This window comes from Physella acuta, unplaced genomic scaffold (assembly GCF_028476545.2).
Source record: "Physella acuta isolate Inbredline_101_S28 unplaced genomic scaffold, ASM2847654v3 ptg000119l, whole genome shotgun sequence".
NCBI lineage: Eukaryota > Metazoa > Mollusca > Gastropoda > Physidae > Physella > Physella acuta.
In genome coordinates this window covers 131,980-152,345 of record NW_026731639.1, presented here as the reverse complement: position 1 = coordinate 152,345, position 20,366 = coordinate 131,980, and the positions used below count along the sequence as shown (strand labels likewise).

General features: G+C 36.8%; 1 protein-coding gene across 1 annotated transcript in view; it reads right to left on the bottom strand.

Annotated features, from left to right (window-relative positions):
• Positions 1-20,366, bottom strand: part of LOC131934868 (gonadotropin-releasing hormone receptor) — a gene marked incomplete at its 5' end in the record, with an annotated part of 204,039 nt that overhangs the window by 73,145 nt on the left and 110,528 nt on the right. Inside the window, one exon of the mRNA XM_059291017.1 lies at positions 15,658-15,952. Within this exon, the coding sequence (XP_059147000.1) occupies positions 15,658-15,952 (295 nt within the window). The remainder of the gene's footprint in view (positions 1-15,657; positions 15,953-20,366) is intronic.

Here is a 20,366-nt window from a genome sequence, read left to right as displayed (position 1 = left end):
ACAATTAGACTTCGGTTTTTAAAACAGAAGCCTCGGGGGAGAAAACGATAGAGTTTTTTAAAAAGATTTATTTTCGAAAATACCACTTGTTATATAGGCATATATATATATATATATATATATATATATATATATATATATATATATATATATATATATATATATATATATATATATAGGCATATATATATATATATATATATATACATGTATATATATATGTATATTTACATGAATATATATGTATATATATGTATATATGTATATATATATATATATATATATATATATATATATATATATATATATATATATATATATATATATATATATATATATATACTTTTAAATTTCAATGAATGGTTGAACAATCCATATTCTATAGAGCACCTAAAACGCGTAGTTCTTCCGGCTATTTAAAGACATACGCTCATTTAGCTGCACTTTTAAAATTGAATGAAAGGTGCCCTAAAGCAGTTTTAAAAATAAGGACAGCATCTTTCTCGCTAAAACGTTTCTTAAAGTTTTCGTTCTTTCTAAAATGTTTTGCTCCTTTGAATTTCTGTTTTTATAAGTTTTGATTGACAAGTCTAGGTTCGATAACCCTGGTGTTTACATTGTGTGGATTCATTCCCTCTCTTAGATATCAACGTATCTTCGATTATTTCCCTTTAAAATAGCTGAGAATTTCACATTTTAACCGTTTAAATATTTAATAGATTTTAGCTGCTCTTAAGCCGTAAACGTTTTACTTAAAAATAGTCAGGATAGTTTTCCTTGAATGTCTGAGTAACGATGAGATTCAGCATCAAAATTATTGGCCGTCTAAATTGGGCATCACACTCCTTGGGGTGAGAGGGGTTGGGGGGGGGGGGTGGAATGGGGCAGGGAGGGAGAAGGTACGAACTTTTTGTGGATATATGTGATAAGGGAAAAGAATTCTGCGTGTATGTGTTGGTCGTTAAAAGTTTGACGTCACTATGTTACATTTTGAAAAGTGATTATTTTTTAAAAACCTAATTTTTAGCCGTTATTTTCATATTATCAATGAAAAATCAAATCGGTAAAGATGGTTGACATAAATACCGACAACCTCTTGACTCAGTTAGGATTTTAACATTGTCTTATTTTAGCCTAAACCATAGCCACGCCTAGCTTGATTTGATCTTTATTTAGAATAGATCACTTTAGCTTGAACTAATATACTTTGGATTTGTTTTGATGTTTGACCTGAATCACTTTGAGCTATAATAAGTTGAATTCTATTTATTGTCCATTCACTGATGTTAAAATTTGATAGTTTTTTTTAAAAAAAGTATTTGTAGTAAAATCATTACTAATAATATAGTCATAGTTTGTGATTCTTTTTCCTTTTCGTTCCCGGAGGATCATAACCTTATACAAACAAATCTACTAACTTTCTAAAGTCACAAATTAGCCTCGGTAGACAAATGCGCACCTTACAGTAACAGGACGGTGTAAACATTACTACAGGGGGAGGAGGGGGGGGGGGGGTAGGTCAAACACATCGAATCGTGACAGCTGGCACGTGACGAGGATGGAATTAGAGCAGACAATAATACTGACATGACGTGGTCTACTTCTATTTTTATCCTAACCTACAAGAACGGCGAGCCAGGAATTAAATGATACTCTGTGTTGGGCATTGAATTTTTCAGACTTTACACTTGAACGCACATGCCTTGCAATGTCTTTCGTCGACACCGCTTTTTTCTAGAAGTAATTGGTTGAGCTTTCAAAACGGGAAGGTGTAGGTGGATCAAAATAGAAGTACATCTCCAAAAAAAAATTGTATTTGTTCTAAATTTACAATTAAAAAAAGCTCTGGGTGGTTATTTAAAGAGAACCCAAAAAACTATTAAATTATAAATATAAGTGCCTACAGCTAGGCCGACTAGGGCATTTTATTTAAATGTTGTATCCTGATTTAGTCAACCCAGCGTACCCTATACTGTCCAGAGAGAATATGCCCCCCCCCCTTCCCCTAAAAAAAGAGTGTTCTATGTAAAGCCCGTATAAGCTAAGTCCGCTCACTAACTCGCGAGTTTGACTCTGTTTCTGTGAAGTTTGAAGACTTTAGAAAAGATGAAACACTCATCTATCTACTGCCAACAAAAAAAACGTTGAATGATGAGATCAATATATCGATTTATATTAAAGATTTTTAGTTAAAAAAATAAGATTAATGAGATGGGGGGTGGGGGAGCTTATGGGATGGGAGCTGCTTATTGGGGGAAAGGGTGTTTAGCTTATGTCTATCAAAAAAGTGGCCGCCAAATTTTTTTTTATCAATACCAGACGTGCATGCCGGTGAGAGGAGAGCTGTTGGCGCCTTTTTTAGAATTGAGAGAAACGACATCTGTAAATGATAGATCTGATGACTTGCGGTTTTCTAACGGTTGATCTCACATGTCAGGGGAAGCGAATTTAGATAAACTTTAGAGCGTTTTATTATTGACTTTATTTTGTTAAGAATAAAAAAAAACCTGAAAATATAGTTGCATTAAGAAGTTAAAAGTGATTTTTGTTAGACGTCATTTGACTTGGTATTTAAACCTGAAAATATGCATGCCATGATGACAATATCATATTTTTGCAAGCGGATTTAAAATTATTTATGGTTTTAAAATATGAATGAAAAAACCTCACCAAAAAGGTCTTTAAAAATAGAGCAATAGCAAAACAATAGCGAAACAATAGCGAAACAATATTTGAGAAGTGTTTACGTCCTGCTTGTCTGACGAGTTTATTTCTATTTTCTAATCACAGAAATGCAAATGTTCTGATGTGTTTTTTTATACATTGTTAACAAACATGTCACAAGAAAAAAAAATTTCTGTATTGCACGTCATATTTTCATCAAAACATTCTCTTTCTGTCTGACGCAATAGTTGCAGGTTTTGAAAAGAGATATTCACGTATTAATAGGCGCAATGACGATATCTTGTATAGTTTTTTAGGGGTCTATAACCCAGAAACATAATGTTTGAGATTTTCACATAGCAGACGCAATGACGATTTTTGGTTTATCGTTATTTAAAATGTCGTCACACAAGCCATGATATGTTTTATACTGTTACATAACACAGAAAAGCAATTTTAGAGGTATTCACATATTAACAGACGTAATGACGTTATGTTTTATGTCGTTAATTAAAGGGCTATACACTCAGTTTTAAAGATATGTTAAAATATCAACAGAAGCAATGACGGTGTTTATACCAGTAGACAAAGGGCCATACACACAGTTTTAAAGATATGTTAACATATCAACAGAAGCAATGACGGTTGTTATACCAGTAGACAAAGGGCTATAACCCAGAAACACAATAGAGACAATTATCGCAGAGATATTCACAGACCCATACACCCGATAAGGACACAGGTATTGAAATAGGCAGATCTCTCACAAAACAGGTCAAGGAGCAATAATGTTCAGCTCGGGTATTCCCCCTTGATGTAAAGAGATGTTCACTGGAGCTTTAAGCTCACAAAGGACGGGAGAGATGTATCAATGACGTCTTATTTACGTATTTAAATCTCGTTCTATAATCACCACTAGATTGTGTTGTTGTTGTGGTGGGGTCTAAAAATAACTGTTGTATTAACTTTATAAGCTTAAATCCTCTACTGGGTAATATGGTGTGTCAATATAAAGCTAAAAATTGTCTTAGTTAAGCGAACGAAATCCCGACTTAATAAAAACTTTCATGACTTTTTATGGTAATCTAAAACACTATTTATAATCTATAGACAAACAATGGAGTATCTAGGGTTATACATTAACGACAATCTATAGTAGGAGAGGTGGGCAAAGAATGGCTCCGTGATTATACATTAACGACAATCTATAGTAGGAGAGGTGGGCCAAGAATGGCTCCGTGGTTATACATTAACGACAATCTATAGTAGGAGAGGTGGGCCAAGAATGGCTCCGTGGTTATACATTAACGACAATCTATAGTAGGAGAGGTGGGCCAAGAATGGCTCCGTGGTTATACATTAACGACAATCTATAGTAGGAGAGGTGGGCCAAGAATGGCTCCGTGGTTATACATTAACGACAATCTATAGTAGGAGAGGTGGGCCAAGAATGGCTCCGTGGTTATACATTAACGACAATCTATAGTAGGAGAGGTAGGCCAAGAATAGCCACGTGAAGAACAGTGGAAGTGTGGCGTGGCAATGTAAGTTATGTATTTTGTCAAGAATAAAAATTATAAACAAAAAGATATCTTTCTTTAAATGACTGTTAGCAGCTTGAGTGGGTAGGATTTTTTTTTTTGAGGAAAATATCTTTGTTATTGTCGTGGACGAAGATTAAAAGAATGAAATCTGGTTTACGTTGTGACATTACAACAGCTCTTCTGCTAGAAACTTGCCTGTTTGTATTATGTGTCATACAAATGATCATCTCTAAACTAGCCTATATATAATATCTGAGATAGAAATGATCTTTTATGGACGCCCCCAACTGATCTTCTATAGACCTGACTCTACGTGCCCAGAGACCCTGACCATCATGTCTCACCACCAACTGCGACCGCCATAAAGAATCACAACCAACAACTTTCCCGGACCTCTGGGACGTCGGCACTATACAACTGGAGAGACAGTAAAAAAATAATCAGATTGTTCCTCCATGTCTTGTAACTCTGTCTACCGACTTCTTTGTTACGGAACATTATTTACATACGGAACCGTGCGGCACCGTTTACAGAGGGCCGCGCGGCCAAGAAGGATGGCGTCACACATGTCTGGCGGCACTTTTATTTATTGGCCAGTAGCGAGAGCCCTGCAAACGTTATCTGAGGTAAATGTGCCGGTTTCAGAGCTAAAATTGTTAAAGTGGTTCTGGTAATGTGAGCTTAGCTCGCACTGTGCGCAGTTTAACCTGGGGGTGGGGGTGTACAAATTTCAGAGGGGTTTGTTTTGTGTGTTTTAAAAGAAATGGCAGTTAAATGACTCGAGTCCTTGAATCCATCGAAAAGTTTCGCTTCAATTTAGGCCGTTCACCCCATGTTACATTCAATTTCGTTTTGAAGTTGTTTTTTTTTTGTTTTTTTTTTTTGCTTTTGAATTGCTTTTGGGACGTTATCTCGGGGCTGTGACGTCCACTATATTTTGTGACGTTCACCACATTTAGGGACGTTCATTCAATTCTGTGACGTTCAATCATTTATCTGATGTTCAATAAATACTGTGAGGTTCACTAAGACACTAAGTTCTATGAAGTTCAATCAATTTATGTGGCGTTCAATAAATTCTGTAACGTTCAATAAATTCTGTGAAGTTCACTCAATGCTGTGACGTTCAAACAATTCTGTGACGTTCAGTAAATTCTGTGTAATTCAATAAGTTCTATGAAGTTCAGTCAATTCTGTGACGTCCAATCAGTTCAGGAATATTCACCAAATTTTATGACGTTTACCCAATTCTCGGACGTTCATTCAATCTCACAACGCAATAGAAAACGTAAAGTCTGACGTGTGAATAGAAGGATCAAGTTTAAACGGACGCCACCCTGCCAATAGCCACGACTAAAACGCCACGGGGGACAACCCGCTGCACATTTGGAGACACCCTAGCAGACAGCAGAGACTGAAAGGACAGGGTGAACTTTTAAATTTACTTCAAACTTTACACCCGAAATGTAGAAAAAAAAAGTGTGGTTAAAGCGGGAGGGGGGGGGGGGGGGATTGGGGTGGGGGTGGGGTGGTATTTGAATCTGTTACAATCAAAGTGGTCTCCCGTGGTTGGCGATCGATGTACTGAACGCGATTTCCTATCAGACTGTCAACTATTGAACTTGTATCGTAACAGGCCCAGGGGGGCGGGCTGGTTGGTAGGAGGTCCTGTGTTAAATGGTTGTACAAAGTCATTTCATTCCCAGGGGGAGGCGCGTGTGTGTGTGTGGGGGGGGGGAGGGGTTAGGTGGAGATTTGGTCCAGGTGTGTGTTTCTGTGTGTGATTGTATATATGTATGTGTGTGTATTTGTATACATTACTTACTGTGTTCCTTAAAAAAAAAAGGAATCATCATTTGTAGTTTCAATGGGTGTTGCGTGTGTTTACATTTTGTTTGAAATGTAATTATGTGAAAGGGTGAGTACTATTGAGGGGTATGTGTACGCTGCACGTGAGTTTGTAATTCATCGTGGAGCACTATCAACCAAATTAGGAAAATAACAGACACTTGTTAAGCTGTTTCTCATTTGTTAATTTCTGTCGCGCGTAATTGAATTTTAGCTCAATTTAATACTAGACTATATTCGGTTTTCGTTTAGTTATTAGATTAGAAAATGTAGTGTGGTGTGTGTTGTAGTGTGGTGTGTGGTGTATGGTGTAGTGTGATGTGGTGTAGTGTAGTGTATGTTGTAGTGTGGTGTGTGGTGTAGTTTGGTGTGTGGTGTAGTGTGGTGTATGTTGTAGTGTGGTGTGTGGTGTAGTGTGGTGTGTGGTGTAGTGTGGTTTATGTTGTAGTGTGGTGTGTGTTGTAGTGTGGTGTGTGGTGTAGTGTGGTGTGGTGTGTGGTTTAGTGGTCCTCTGCGTGAGTAATCCTGACAAGCCAGCTATGACTAGAATAAACAAGATAAATATAGCATCATGTCTAGGCCCAGTAGGGGGCGTCTGAATCTAAGGGGGGGGTATTGATCAGATATCGATGTACCAGTGTGAGTACATCATCCAGATGTCATATGAAACTAAAAGTAATGTCATCATTGAGATGTCATATGATACTTAAAGTAGAGACACCATGAGATGTCATTTTTAACTTTAAAAAAACAACAACAACTTAAGATGCCATATGAAACTAAAGTGGAATGGAATAAAAAAAATTCTTGTATTTCCGACACCGGTATCATATTCCGAATATGACGCTGGTTTTATAAAAAAGTTATACGGCACTGCTAAAATATATGGCCAGAACAAAATGACAGCTCCAAGACCAAAATCTTAAAACGAATTGGCATTCAGTGTTTATATTATCGCAACCATTTTCAGATCTTTCTCGCCATATGTCGAACTGTTATTAGATACGGCATGACGAACAATGCACATCTGGTTGGAAAGGGTCAGTATCTATATTGCAGAGAAGGAGGGGGAGAGGTAGATACATTATCTGGTGTGGCCATTAACCTCTCCTCCCTAACAGGACAGACATCTGGAAGAATGGATGCGGGAAAAACAAACGAGCGAGAACAAAAAGGAACAAATAAATATGGGAGGCAATCGTGCGTGTGAGATTCTGTGATGTCGGTTGAGGGTGAGGTGGATTGAAATAATATTGGATTCAAGGTGTCCGGTTGTTGGATCAAGGTTAGGGGTGACGTCTGGTTATTGGATTCAAGGTTAGGGGTGTCGTGTGGTTGTTGGTTCAAGGTTACGGGTGTCGTCTGGTTATTAGATTCAAGGTTACGGGTGTCGTCTGGTTGATGGTTCAAGGTTAGGGGTGTCATCTGGTTATTAGATTCAAGGTTACGGGTGTCGTCTGCTTGATGATTCAAGGTTACGGGTGTCGTCTGGTTGATGGTTCAAGGTTAGGGGTGTCGTCTGGTTGTTGGTTCAAGGTTAGGGGTGTCATCTGGTTATTAGATTCAAGGTTACGGGTGTCGTCTGCTTGATGATTCAAGGTTACGGGTGTCGTCTGGTTGATGGTTCAAGGTTACGGGTGTCGTCTGAGTAAATGTAATTGTTAAAATACAAATGATTTTTGGGGAAAAATAATAACATGACCATAGGTATAATGGCAAAACTTAGTAATGTTCTATACAGATTTATCTAAACATTATTCGGATGTAAATTCCTCCCACCCCCACACAGATGTATAGCATGTTTGTACTAGCTTCTGTAGTTTTTTAAGCTAGTTTTTTTAATACAGGGATACTTGCTATGACTCTCTACTACACCCTACTACCCCCTGATCAATACTTAAGCTATGCAGATGGTGAAGAACTTACACCACCAAGTTGACGGTCGTTACGTTATATAAACCTAGTGAACCATGAGGAAAACATAAATAATCCGCTGGCCAAAAATAGCTCAATATAACAACAGGATCCTTGGGGTTATTGCGCCTCAGTTGTGGCGACAGCGCATCATAAAAAAAAAACTCTCGAGCAAAAAACAATATTCCCCAGAAAATTCTATAAATAATTTCTTCGACCGTTTGGGCACTGTGGCTATTTTTGGAAAAATGTTAACCTCTGACCTCTCTTAAAAACTGTTAACTTCAGCTCCCTCCTGGAGAATGTTAACCTTAGCCCCACTGACTTCTGAAAATGTTAACTTCTCCCCCCTCTCCTGAAAATGTTAACCTTAGCCCCATTCTCTCCTGAAAATGTTAACCTTAGCCCCATTCCTTCCTGAAAATGTTAACTTCTCCCCCGTCTCCTGAAAATGTTAACCTCACCCTCCTGGTAATCGTTAACCCCAATCCTTCCGATTACCTTTTGTATGTGAGCTATGGCCGAGATTTATATGTCCCCAGTGTACTCACTATCTGCTCTCTACGGCTTGGTCAATGCACATCCTCACACACATAAAGCACGCGCACATTCGATGAAAGCATAACCTACGTCATTATAAAGGATTGATTCTATTATCTTCAGTTGGTGTATTCTACACGATGCGTCTATTTCTCCCTTTGCCCAAAGTACGATAATACAGTAATACAATATGCAATACAAGGGGAGCTTCATACATACACAGATGGGTCGTAAAGAAGATATACTTGCTCTGGTTCGAAGCTAAAAAATAAACCTATTGTACTTGATGTATTCGTGTCAATGGATAAAATTTAACCGTTGACCTTGATCAGTGTTGGGGGAGCTTTAAGCCGCTTTTACTTTCCCTAACGTAGGTTAGATACCCATCAGAGCTGGGTGGACACAGGGACGTTCTACAGTCACAAGTCGGAACCGAGATCCGAACTCCGGTCAAAACCCTGCTCCAGATTTTCGGGCTAGTCCCCGAACGCTCTACTACTCGACGACGCCGCCCCACCTAACGCTGGTTACACCAAACTATTCCCTCCCTATAGCCATCTCTACACGACAGGAACCATGGCAAAGTTAACCCATATGACATACCATATAACATACCATATGACATACTGTTTACCACCAAAGCCAATCTCTACTAGATCAATACCATGCTACAGTACCATTGGCCATAGAGTTTTCCACCAACGCAGTACAATAACACATTAAATTTAAAACTTGAAACGAGAAATTGACATCTGACTGACATAAATTCTTAAATTTACCAGCTTATGAAATTACATATGTCAGTGTATTACAATATAGAAAACTTGGTAATAGTAAATTACGCAATAAATGGGCAGACAATTTTCTCAAATGTCAACTCCTAAACTAGTCACATTTCCAAACCCCGACATCGATCAATATATGTCGGACCGTCTGGGATACTTCAGTTGATTTTGGTTTTAGTCGAGCCACTGGTGGGGTGAGGAGTCTGCCATTTTGTCCGGTTGTTTGGTTGTCATGGGTGCCGGCACCCGGCGTGACCGGAAGTGTTTGATGTTTTGATCGCGTGCTAGTCAGTCTGCTAGGGGGCGCTACTTAGAAAATTCTGTGTTGTGGTGTGGTCTTGCTATGCTGAGGTGAGAGGTAATTACAGCCTAATTATGGGCTGGTGTGAGGATATTACATATATAGACTAGATGGGTTTAATTAGGACTGTGGTCCTGACATATATAGTCTAGACTAGATAGTTGTAATTACATATATAGACTGATTGGTTTAATTAGGACTGTGGTCATTACATATATAGTCTAGACTAGATGGGATTAATTAGGACTGTAAAGGAAGTAAAGGGAATGATCCGAATGAACTGTGGTAACTACATCACTAGACTAAATATATCAAAGTGTGTCTGTTAATCTACAACCCGTCAAGACTAATGATATTTTAATTGTAAGCATCCGGCTTTAGATAAACCATAATTTTAAGTTTAAAGGTTTTTAATTTTCTTTAATTCCACGACCAACTGGGCGAGGAAAAAGTAATTTGTATCGTTGTTAGGTAACACTGATTGGTAAAACAAGTTTTTATTACATCTAAGGACATTTGGCAATTAAACTTTTTTTTTTCGTTTTTTTTTTGGACTTGCGCGAAGACAATGGTTTGTATTGGCAAAATTGCTAAAATAACAAATTATTAATTACTAACAAATCGAAAGAAAAAAAACGATCAAGTTTTAATTACGCCGTCTCGTTTTCGTGTGCAAACATGTTGACAATTTCATTTCGTCTCCACTAACTTCAGTTGTGTGTGAATATTTTATAGTCAACAAATTAATGCAATCTAAAACTTTATTTTTAATACAGCAGTGAAAGAAACTAATAGAAATGAATCTAGAAAGCAAATTAAACGAATTTAATTAAACTTGTCCTCTGAAAGACGGGCGGTAGTTTTTTAGAATCGGCTTCTAAAGTTTGAAATAAGGTGTTGTTCTTTCATCGACCAGATGCTTGACGCTCTCGTCTGTAGAGGCTGAAGTATGTGACGACACTGCAGCTTTATTTGATCCTTGCTAGAGTTTAAACACGTGTCTCCTTTTCAGAGCTATGACAAGTTTAATTTAATTTTAAAAAAAAACAACCCGTCCTATTAAACAGAAGCAAAAAAAAAAAAAAAAAAAAAAAAAAAAAAAAAAAAAAAAAAAAATCCATATTTCAGAAAGGTTTTCACTTATAAAGTAATGAAATGCAAGGACATGTCTAAACACGACCCCTCTTGCTAGTACTATTCCGACCCATGCAGTAGCCCCCCCCCCCCCCACTATCCGTACCCCCATTATTTCTATATATTTGATTTATAATAAACTGCTCTCCCCCCCCCCCCCCCCCGGTCCAGGGTGTTTACAGATCACACATTTCAAGGAGGTTAAAGGAAAAAAAAAAAGCTTTTTACTAGAAGATCTAAAGAGATAGCGCTTGACAGATGCCGTGGAGAGAGTGTTGAGTAAAATGTTAGGGCGTGTGGCCGCTAGGGGCGTTCTTGCTGATCGTATAGGCTAGCAGAGGGGAGAGGGGTGCAGTTTGTGCGTGTGATTGTGCGTATGTATGTGCGTGTATGGATGAGTTTGAAATCATGTTCATTTTTTAACATGCGCGTAGAAATATAGTTTTACAAGAACTGTGTGTTTGTGCGTGTGTTTGTGCGTGTGTTTGTGCGTGTGTTTGTGCGTGTGTTTGTACGTATGTTTGTGCGTATGTTTTTGCGTGTGTTTGTGCGTCTTGCCCTTCATCTCTATTTGTGTACAGCTAACATAAAAAAAATAATTTCCTTAGGTTAAATTATCTGTGGATGGGTTTGTAATCCGGCCTTGTAACATTTTGAACAATTTCTACCAGAGTGATTTCTTGTAAACTAAAAGAAAATACTTTGGTCGCTCAAGAAATCTAAAAAAAAAACCAATACCATTTCACTACTATGTCTATAGAAAATTAAAGTTTGTTTTGATTTATTATTCAATGCGTTTAAAAGCTTTTTATTATCAAGTTGTTTAAAAATACATTTGTTAATTTACAAGTACATGAATAAAACTGATTTGCAAGAAATTGTGTGTAGTCTGCGTGTCAGTGTGTATGCGAGGGTATTTGTGTGTGTGTATTTTTGTGTGTGAGTTTAAGTGTTAGTATGTGTGTGTGACAGTTTGTAGCCAGCAGATATACGTCCGATTAAAGATCTGATGTTATAGGAACCGTTGAGACTTTTGTAAAAGAAAAGACGATCAAGAGGTTTTAAGGATTTTTGAGACCGCTCTAACAATACCAACGTGATTGAAGCACGAGTGTGTGTGTGTGGGGGGGGGGGAGGGGGGAGGGGGAATTGAGAATGGTTCTCAAGATAGCACCATAATTTTTTAGATGCACCACTTAATGGTCTTTTTGTTGGTCTCAAATATTGCACGATTTAAAGATCTTAATACTTGTCTAAAAACGCATCACATACTTTCTTCTAAATGGAAGCTTTAGAGATATTCTAGTTGGTCTCAAAATAAGCACTTTTTCTAACAGGTATTAAAGCACCAAAGGTCTTCCAATGGATATAAAAGCACTAAAGGTATTCAAATGGGTATAAAAGCACTAAAGGTATTCAAATGGGTATAAAAGCACTAAAGGTATTCAAATGGGTAAAAAAGCACTAAAGGTATTCAGATGGGTATAAAAGCACTAAAGGTATTCAAATGGGTATAAAAGCACTAAAGGTATTCAAATGGGTATAAAAGCACTAAAGGTATTTAAATGGATATAAAAGCACTAAAGGTATTCAAAAGGGTATAAAAGCACTAAAGGTATTCAAATGGGTCCAGTGTTTTTTCCAGCTTTTTTTTCCGATGGGGGGGGGGGGGGGGGGCACTTTAAATTTTCGGGGGGGGGGGGCGGACTAAAATTTACTGTTAAAGTATATATTTTCTATATCAATTTCATTTCGTTCGGGGAGGGGTGGGGGCGGTAGACCGAAGAGGTGGCTGGAAGAAACTCTGAATGGGTCTAAAAGCACTTAAGGGCCTATAATGGGTCTCAAACAATGCCGCCTCAGCCCAAGCAATTTAACTTTTGTTCATGGACACTCACTAACATGTCCTGTGCCCTGTAGACAACAGGGTGACATTTGACAGTGTCATTTGACAGTGCCATTTATTAGATGTACCATCAGTAGTACCATTTCATGATGTTTTAATAATCCTACAAACCTGAAGGACATCAAAGACGATGTTGCTTATTTTCGCGAAAATTTGGCGAAAACAACAACCCACATCTGTCTTTCCTTGACCGGAATTCACACCAAATGACCGCAACTGAAATACCCCAAAACCTTGCGCGTAAAGAAATCGATGCTAGCCCAATTTCCCAGTAAAATAGGTTGGATACATACAACTAGACGATTTAGCTTCCGGGAAAACCCAGTGGCTATTTTTGAGTTAACAAAGGAAAGGCAATCCAAGCTTGAGTACTAGATCTAGTAAAATTTTTAACCTTGCAGGAACGGGCCGGTTATTTTTCTTTTGAGACAAGGTCAGGTCATCAGAATTGGGACATATTTGCAGGTCATGATACTATGAACGATACAGTTGTAATCAATGATACAAACATACAACTCATGGGTTTTTGGTATATAACAAGCTGAAGTTTCATTTTGAAACAGTCCTGTTTGTAGTGCACTGTCGTTACAAATATTTTTTTATATAATACTCTTTGTAATAGTGTTTACTTTTAAAAAATATTGTATCTTAAATATATTATTTCACACTATTGAAAATTGACACAAACAAGAATATATATATATATATATATATATATATATATATATATATATATATATATATATATATATATATATATATATATGGATGTATTTGGTAATAAATAACGTAATGAAAAGGTAAATGGATCATGCTAATTAGCTTTGGAGAATGAAAAAGTAGGTAATGAAAAGTGGAAGTGAAAGAAACCACTGATCCCCCTAGGTGTGATTAAAATGGAACCACCAGCCGACATGCCAACACACGTGAACACCTGTTGACGTCACGTGAAAAAATTACCGCCACCTGTTAATGAACGAAGACACGAAAATTGCACACAGGTGGGGGCGGGACAGATCACGTGGTACACACGATGCCAGACCGTAAACCTTTTAATGGCTTGGATTAAATGGTTTCACGGTCAGTTCTACACACTACACACGACACACACTAACGCTACACACAAACACAGACAACAGTGGTCCCCTTAGTTTATCTCTGGGATCTGGTAGGAAATGGGGGGGGGGGGGGGACGCATTGTGATATTAAGGGGGGGGGGTGTTAGACTACCAGGGAATCTTGTGGGGTATTGGTGGGGGGGGGGGGGGAGTGTTTTTGATTCCTAAGTCTAGCTGTTCTATACTTTTCAGGTTTTGTTTTGTAAAATATAATTTAATTTTTGTATAAAAATATCATCGTGTTTCTTTTTATCAAATTTCAAATAAAATTTGCTTTTTTTTTCAACTTTTATACTTATTAGCACCGAGTGTTATAAAATATACTTTGATATATAGATGATACATAGATGATACATAGATTGATACATAGATGATACTTTTAGTGTAGTGTAGGGTGTAAACAGTTACCCGATGTTGATATTGTGTTGTAAAATTGTTGATGTATCCACTCTTAAGCTCGTATACTGCAGACTTTGTTAATCTCGTCTTGTTTAGTTAATATTAAGATTGTTTGAATAAAGGTTATGTAATGTTAATAGTAAAATACGTCTATTCTCCCTTAAAACTGACTAAATAAAGTAAAGAAATTCTTTCAGACCTAACTCCATTGGGCAGATGAAGTAGGGTTTAAGTGTTTGTTGACCTAGGCATACGTAGCGATGGTGTGGTCAGCACTATGCCCAGCCGTCTTAAATTTCCATAATGTAAGTCAGTACCCATCAGAGCTGGGTGGACTCAGATACACCCTGCAGTACCGTCCAGACCGAGATCCGAACTCGAGACCTCAGAGCAGTCGAGTGCTCTACCATTCGACCACCCCAGTCCCACACAAAAAATCTGCCACTCCTGCAAACTTGTCTGCTTAGTGATTGTACCTTAGTGATTGCAACTTAGTGATTGTAACTTAGTGATTATAAATTAGTGATTGTAACTACGTGATTGTAACTTAGTGATTGTAACATAGTCATCGTAGCTTAGTGATTATAACTTAGTGAATGTAACTTAGTGATTGTAACATAGTCATCGTAACTTAGTGATTGTAACTTAGTGACTGTAACAAACGGATTGTAACTAAGTGATTGTAACTAAGTGATAGTAACTAAAGGACTGTAACTTAGTGATTGTAACTTAGTGATTGTAACTTAAAGATTGTAACTTAATGATTATAACTTAGTGATTGTAACATAGTCATCGTAACTTAGTGATTGTAACTTAGTGACTGTAACAAACGGATTGTAACTAAGTGATTGTAACTAAGTGACTGTAACTTAGTGATTGTAACTTAGTGATTGTAACTTAGTGATTGTACCTTAGTGATTGTAATCTAGTGATTGTAACTTAGTGATTGTAACTTAGTGATTGTAACTTAGTGATTGTAACTTAGTGATTGTAACTTAGTGATTGTAATCTAGTGATTAATGTACATCTTTTAACCCTCGGTGCCTATTTCATTTCTTTCCTTCTAAAAATTTCATAATCAAAACAACTACTTTTATTTTTAATTCTAACGTGAAAAAAATTTACACTTAGAATTTTTTTGTTAGGATTGTTTTGCATTTAATGAAAGAGTTAGTCAATTTTTAGAGTACGACATTTAGCTTTGAACAAGGGACCATCCAAATCTCTCCATAGCGAAATCTCACAATGTCTATACGAATTTTAAAATTTTAAAAATAAAAAGTAGAACGTGTTGTTTTTAAAATATTTTAATATTTAAAATGCAGCAAAATTGGAATTTTTTTAAAATAAACTGTGTATCTTTATAGCCCGCATGTTAAATTGATTAAGGTGAAAAAATTTTTAAGCGGGTTTTAGACTAGACAAGGTGAGATTCCCACCGCGGGCGTCTGGGCAGGTTTTTGTGGACAAGGTGAGATTCTTGCCTGGAGACCACGAGACAAACCTGGGGCTACAGTATTGCACCTTGCAAAGCTGGAAGGCTCCGTAGATGATGGGATTCAGCAGCGAGTTGGAGAGCCCGAAGATGGCGAAGTAGTTGAAGACATCCGGGTCGATGACCCGCTCCTTGGAGAAGAAGGACGTGAAGATGAAGAGGATGTAGTAGGGCGTCCAGCAGACGATGGAGGCCAGGACGATCACCACGGACATGCGCAGTGACTTCCGTTTGGCCTTGCGCAGCAGGTGACTGCGCACGGGCCCGCGTGATGGGTCCGAGGAGCATGACGTCATAATGGATGCTGGGGAAGAATGGGAAAAGAAGTTAGCATGAATAGATAACATCTGGTTTAATATGGCACAAAAGGGATTTGAAGTTGTAAAAACATGTATGGATGTGTTTTGCAGGAGTGGACTGGCTCGCCCGGTGGCCCACAAGAATAATATCTCGGTGGGCCCCTAGGAAAATTTCCCGGCTGTCCCCCAGGAAAATATCACTGTGTTTTTATTTTTAAAAATGTTGGTATTTTACCATTTCTTTACACCAAGGCGTAAAATATTCAGGCTTTGATGGAGGAGAAAATTCACGGTAAAAACAAAAATCTGGCTGGGGGGAGGGGGTGGGGTGGGGGCGGGGGGGGGGGGGGTCTTTTAAAATTTTCCTCTTGGACACAACCAGTCTACCACTAAGCCTTTGTATATATATATATATATATATATATATATATATATATATATATATATATATATATATATATATATATATATATGTGTGTGTGTGTGTGTGTGTGTTTGTGTGTGTGTGTGTGTGTTCACAAATATAAACTTGTAAATATAAATATTAACATTTTGAAATGTATACCTTATGTCTTAAGATTTCCACTTAATCAAAAACCAGATTTTTATCTAACCCCCCCCCCCTCACCCACCCCCTCCCACTCACGTAGGCGTATAACCCTATCTGTTTGCCCTCTCGAATGTTCCCCAAGGGTCTCAGACGTGTTTAGCAGATGGAGTTTTGAGAGCCCTACATAAGCCCGTGCCCGCCAGCCACGCTCGAGCTAAATGTGCAGCGACAGCTTGAAATGATCGCCGGATGTGCGTCTAGTGCATGTCGTCTGGGAGGGTCGTTGTCCAGAGGCATGCAGACGACAATAGGGTGTCGTCTGGTGGAGGAAAAAATTGGGCATCGGTCCGTGGTCTACAACATACAGCTCTGTGTTACGTAACTATACAACATACAGATATGTTGTGTAATCATATACAGCATACGTCCATGTTATGTAACCATACAACATGTATATATATATATATATTGTGTAACCTTATGTATATGTTATGTAACCATATAACATGTATATAAATTGTGTAACCTTATGTGTATGTTATGTAACCATATAACATACATATATACTGTGTAACCTTATGTCTATGTTATGTAACCATATAACATACATATATACTGTGTAACCTTATGTCTATGTTATGTAACCATATAACAGGCATATATATTGTGTAAACATGTGTACATGTTATGTAACCGAAGCAGCACTTAGAGGACGAAGACGATGTGTTGTGGAGATGATCACAAATAGATGAAACAAAACAAAACAAAAAACATAGATGAAACCAAACATCTTGTGGGTGTGTCAGCCCTTGTAGGAGTCAGATTAGAACAATAAATAAAAGCTGGGGTTACAGAAGTTTGAAGTGTATAGAAGAAAACTTGAAGAAGATGATTTAAAAAAGTTAAAGTTGGTACATTCAACCAGTACATCAAACACATTGTCTGATTTTTAACATGATGACTCTCTCTATCTCCCTCTCTGACACACTCACATATGCAAACACGCACACGCACACACAGACACATAGACACAGACATAGACGCAGGGACAAAGACGGTTGGACACAGACACACGGATACATAAACAGACACACTCGCACGCTCCATAAACGGACAAACATAAACACATGTGCGGATACGTACAGGTACACACACACACACACACACACACACACGTATATATATATATATATATATATATATATATATATATATATATATATATATATATATATATATATATATATATATATATATATATATACATATATATATATATATATATATATATATATATATATATATATATATATATATATATATATATATATATATATATATATATATATATATATATATATATATATATATATATACATATATATATATATATATATATATATATATATATATATATATATATATATATATATATATACATATATATATATATATATATATATATATATATATATATATATATATATATATATATATATATATATATATATATATATATATATATATTGTATATATATATTTCTATATTCAAGTTAGAGGACCAATTCGTCCATATTTTGGACAACGCATATTTATCTAAACTTTCGCACAAATTTTCAACAAATTGAGAAAAAAAAACTGCAAGTGAAAGCCAGTTTGATAAAAACAGTTCCAGGTCGAGTTTTTTCTTGACCAAATTGCCCCAATAAAACTTCAAGAGATTCCCAGCACACGATGAAAACCTCCTCGGAATTTCTTTTTCCTACTTTTTCTTGTCGCTGACGTTATCAATTACCTCTGTCATTAGCCGCCATCGTTGGTGACGTTGAATCGAGGTTTCTTATCAGCCCAAGCCTCACTTCCGGTGCGGTTGATTACAAAATTGTGAAGATTAGCTATGGTTTCCGGTTGAAGGAAAATAGATTAAGGATCTCCATATACGTTCAGCTAACTTTATTTACTGAGATATAAATGATTATATATGTATTTATACGTGTATATATGTCTGGATATATATATATATATATATATATATATATATATATATATATATATATATACATATATATATATATATATATATATATATATATATATATATTATATATATATATACATATATATACATATATATATATATAAATATATAAATATATATATTTCCGTTCCAAGGCCATGCATGAATCAATCTTGTCTGGAGCCCCTATCGTCAGGGTCCTTCAACCAATAACTAGTCACTGGCACATCGGTGTTTACATTAAAAAAAAATTAAAATTGAACTCATTGAGGCTCCTATAATTGGGATGTAAATGGGCTGAGAGCCAGACCACCCTCCCCCTCCACCATATCTCATTAATCTGCCACTGATGTAGAAAGACGTCCATTCAGTTGTTCACTAGATGAACATCTCCCCCCCCCCCCCACCCCCGCAGTAACGAAGATGGACAGGTGACGTCAACGACCGTCGTGTCACGAGCGTGACCAAACAGGCAAGCACGTCCATCATTATTTTCTCTGTCGATTACAGGGGAGCTAACTCTCGTCAATATCGGCTATCATGGTGTGTCTGGACATTTTCTTGTACTAGAGTTACCTTTCTGTCCGGCCTATAGCAGGGTGGTGAACCCAACAGTTCAGTAATATCAAATGTTACTGAACAAAGCAGATATCAAATGTTAGTGAACAAAGCAAATGTCAAATGTTAGTGAACAAAGCAAATGTCAAATTTTATTAATGAAAAGCAGAGGCATAGCAATAATACGCAAGACATCAGGGCCCTACGAGCATATGGGGTCCTTATTCCTCTTTAATAAATGTAAAATTTTACATTGGAAATTTAATATTTGTTTTATATATATATATATATATATATATATATATATATATATATATATATATATATATATATATATATATATATATATAAGCTATAATGTTATTGTGGTAAGCTTCTACATGACAACAACGTACAAATGTACAATCAGAATGTATAGTGTAGACAACATAATATTTATATTATTTAAAGCCTTTAGCAAATTTCATTCCTGGCCGTGTTTAACTCAATTACTGGTAGCCTAATGGCTGATAAAGGGCCCACTGATAATTTTTGCATTAGGGCCCGAAAATCCTATCTACGCCACTGATGAAAAGTAATGCCAAATATTACTATGAAGAAGTAAATATCGATGTAATTATTAAAAAGCAAATGCATAATGTTACAATGAAAAGTTAGATGTCAAATGTTAATATCGAAAGTTAAATCTCAAATATTTCTATTAAAAAAGTAAGTTTTCAAAATTTCTAGAAAAAGTAAAAAGTCAGTTTTTAGAAATTAAAAATTACGTCTAATTAATTTCAACATTTGTTTTAATCAGTCGAGGCCGGGTGTAAAATTTAACGAGCGCACGCAACAACACACAAAGACCCCCCTTCAAGGCGTCTAATAACGTATCAATAATTGAAAGATTGAATTTTAGCATAACTCTAAATCAGGGGTTCCCAACCTTTTTTTTTACTCTAGAGCACATTATAAAATATCGGTAGGGTGGCGGGCACCACCAATTTTAAATCGACAAACTCCTTCCAGAGGCGTAGCGACCCTTCCCTTCACCCGGGACAAAACTTTCGATTTGCACCCCCCTCAAATTTTCGATTTGCCCCCCCCCCTTCAAACTTTCGATTATCCATCCCCTTCAACCTTTCAATAATGTCTATGAAAAAAATTCTGTCTCTGTCGAATAGTGAGAGGCGGGCACATACGAATCGTTCGGCGGGCACCATGGCGCCCGCGGGCACGGGGTTGGGAACCCCTGGTCTAAATCAACACAGTTATCCGTACCCTCTGACATGTGGGGTTTATAATTCTTTTG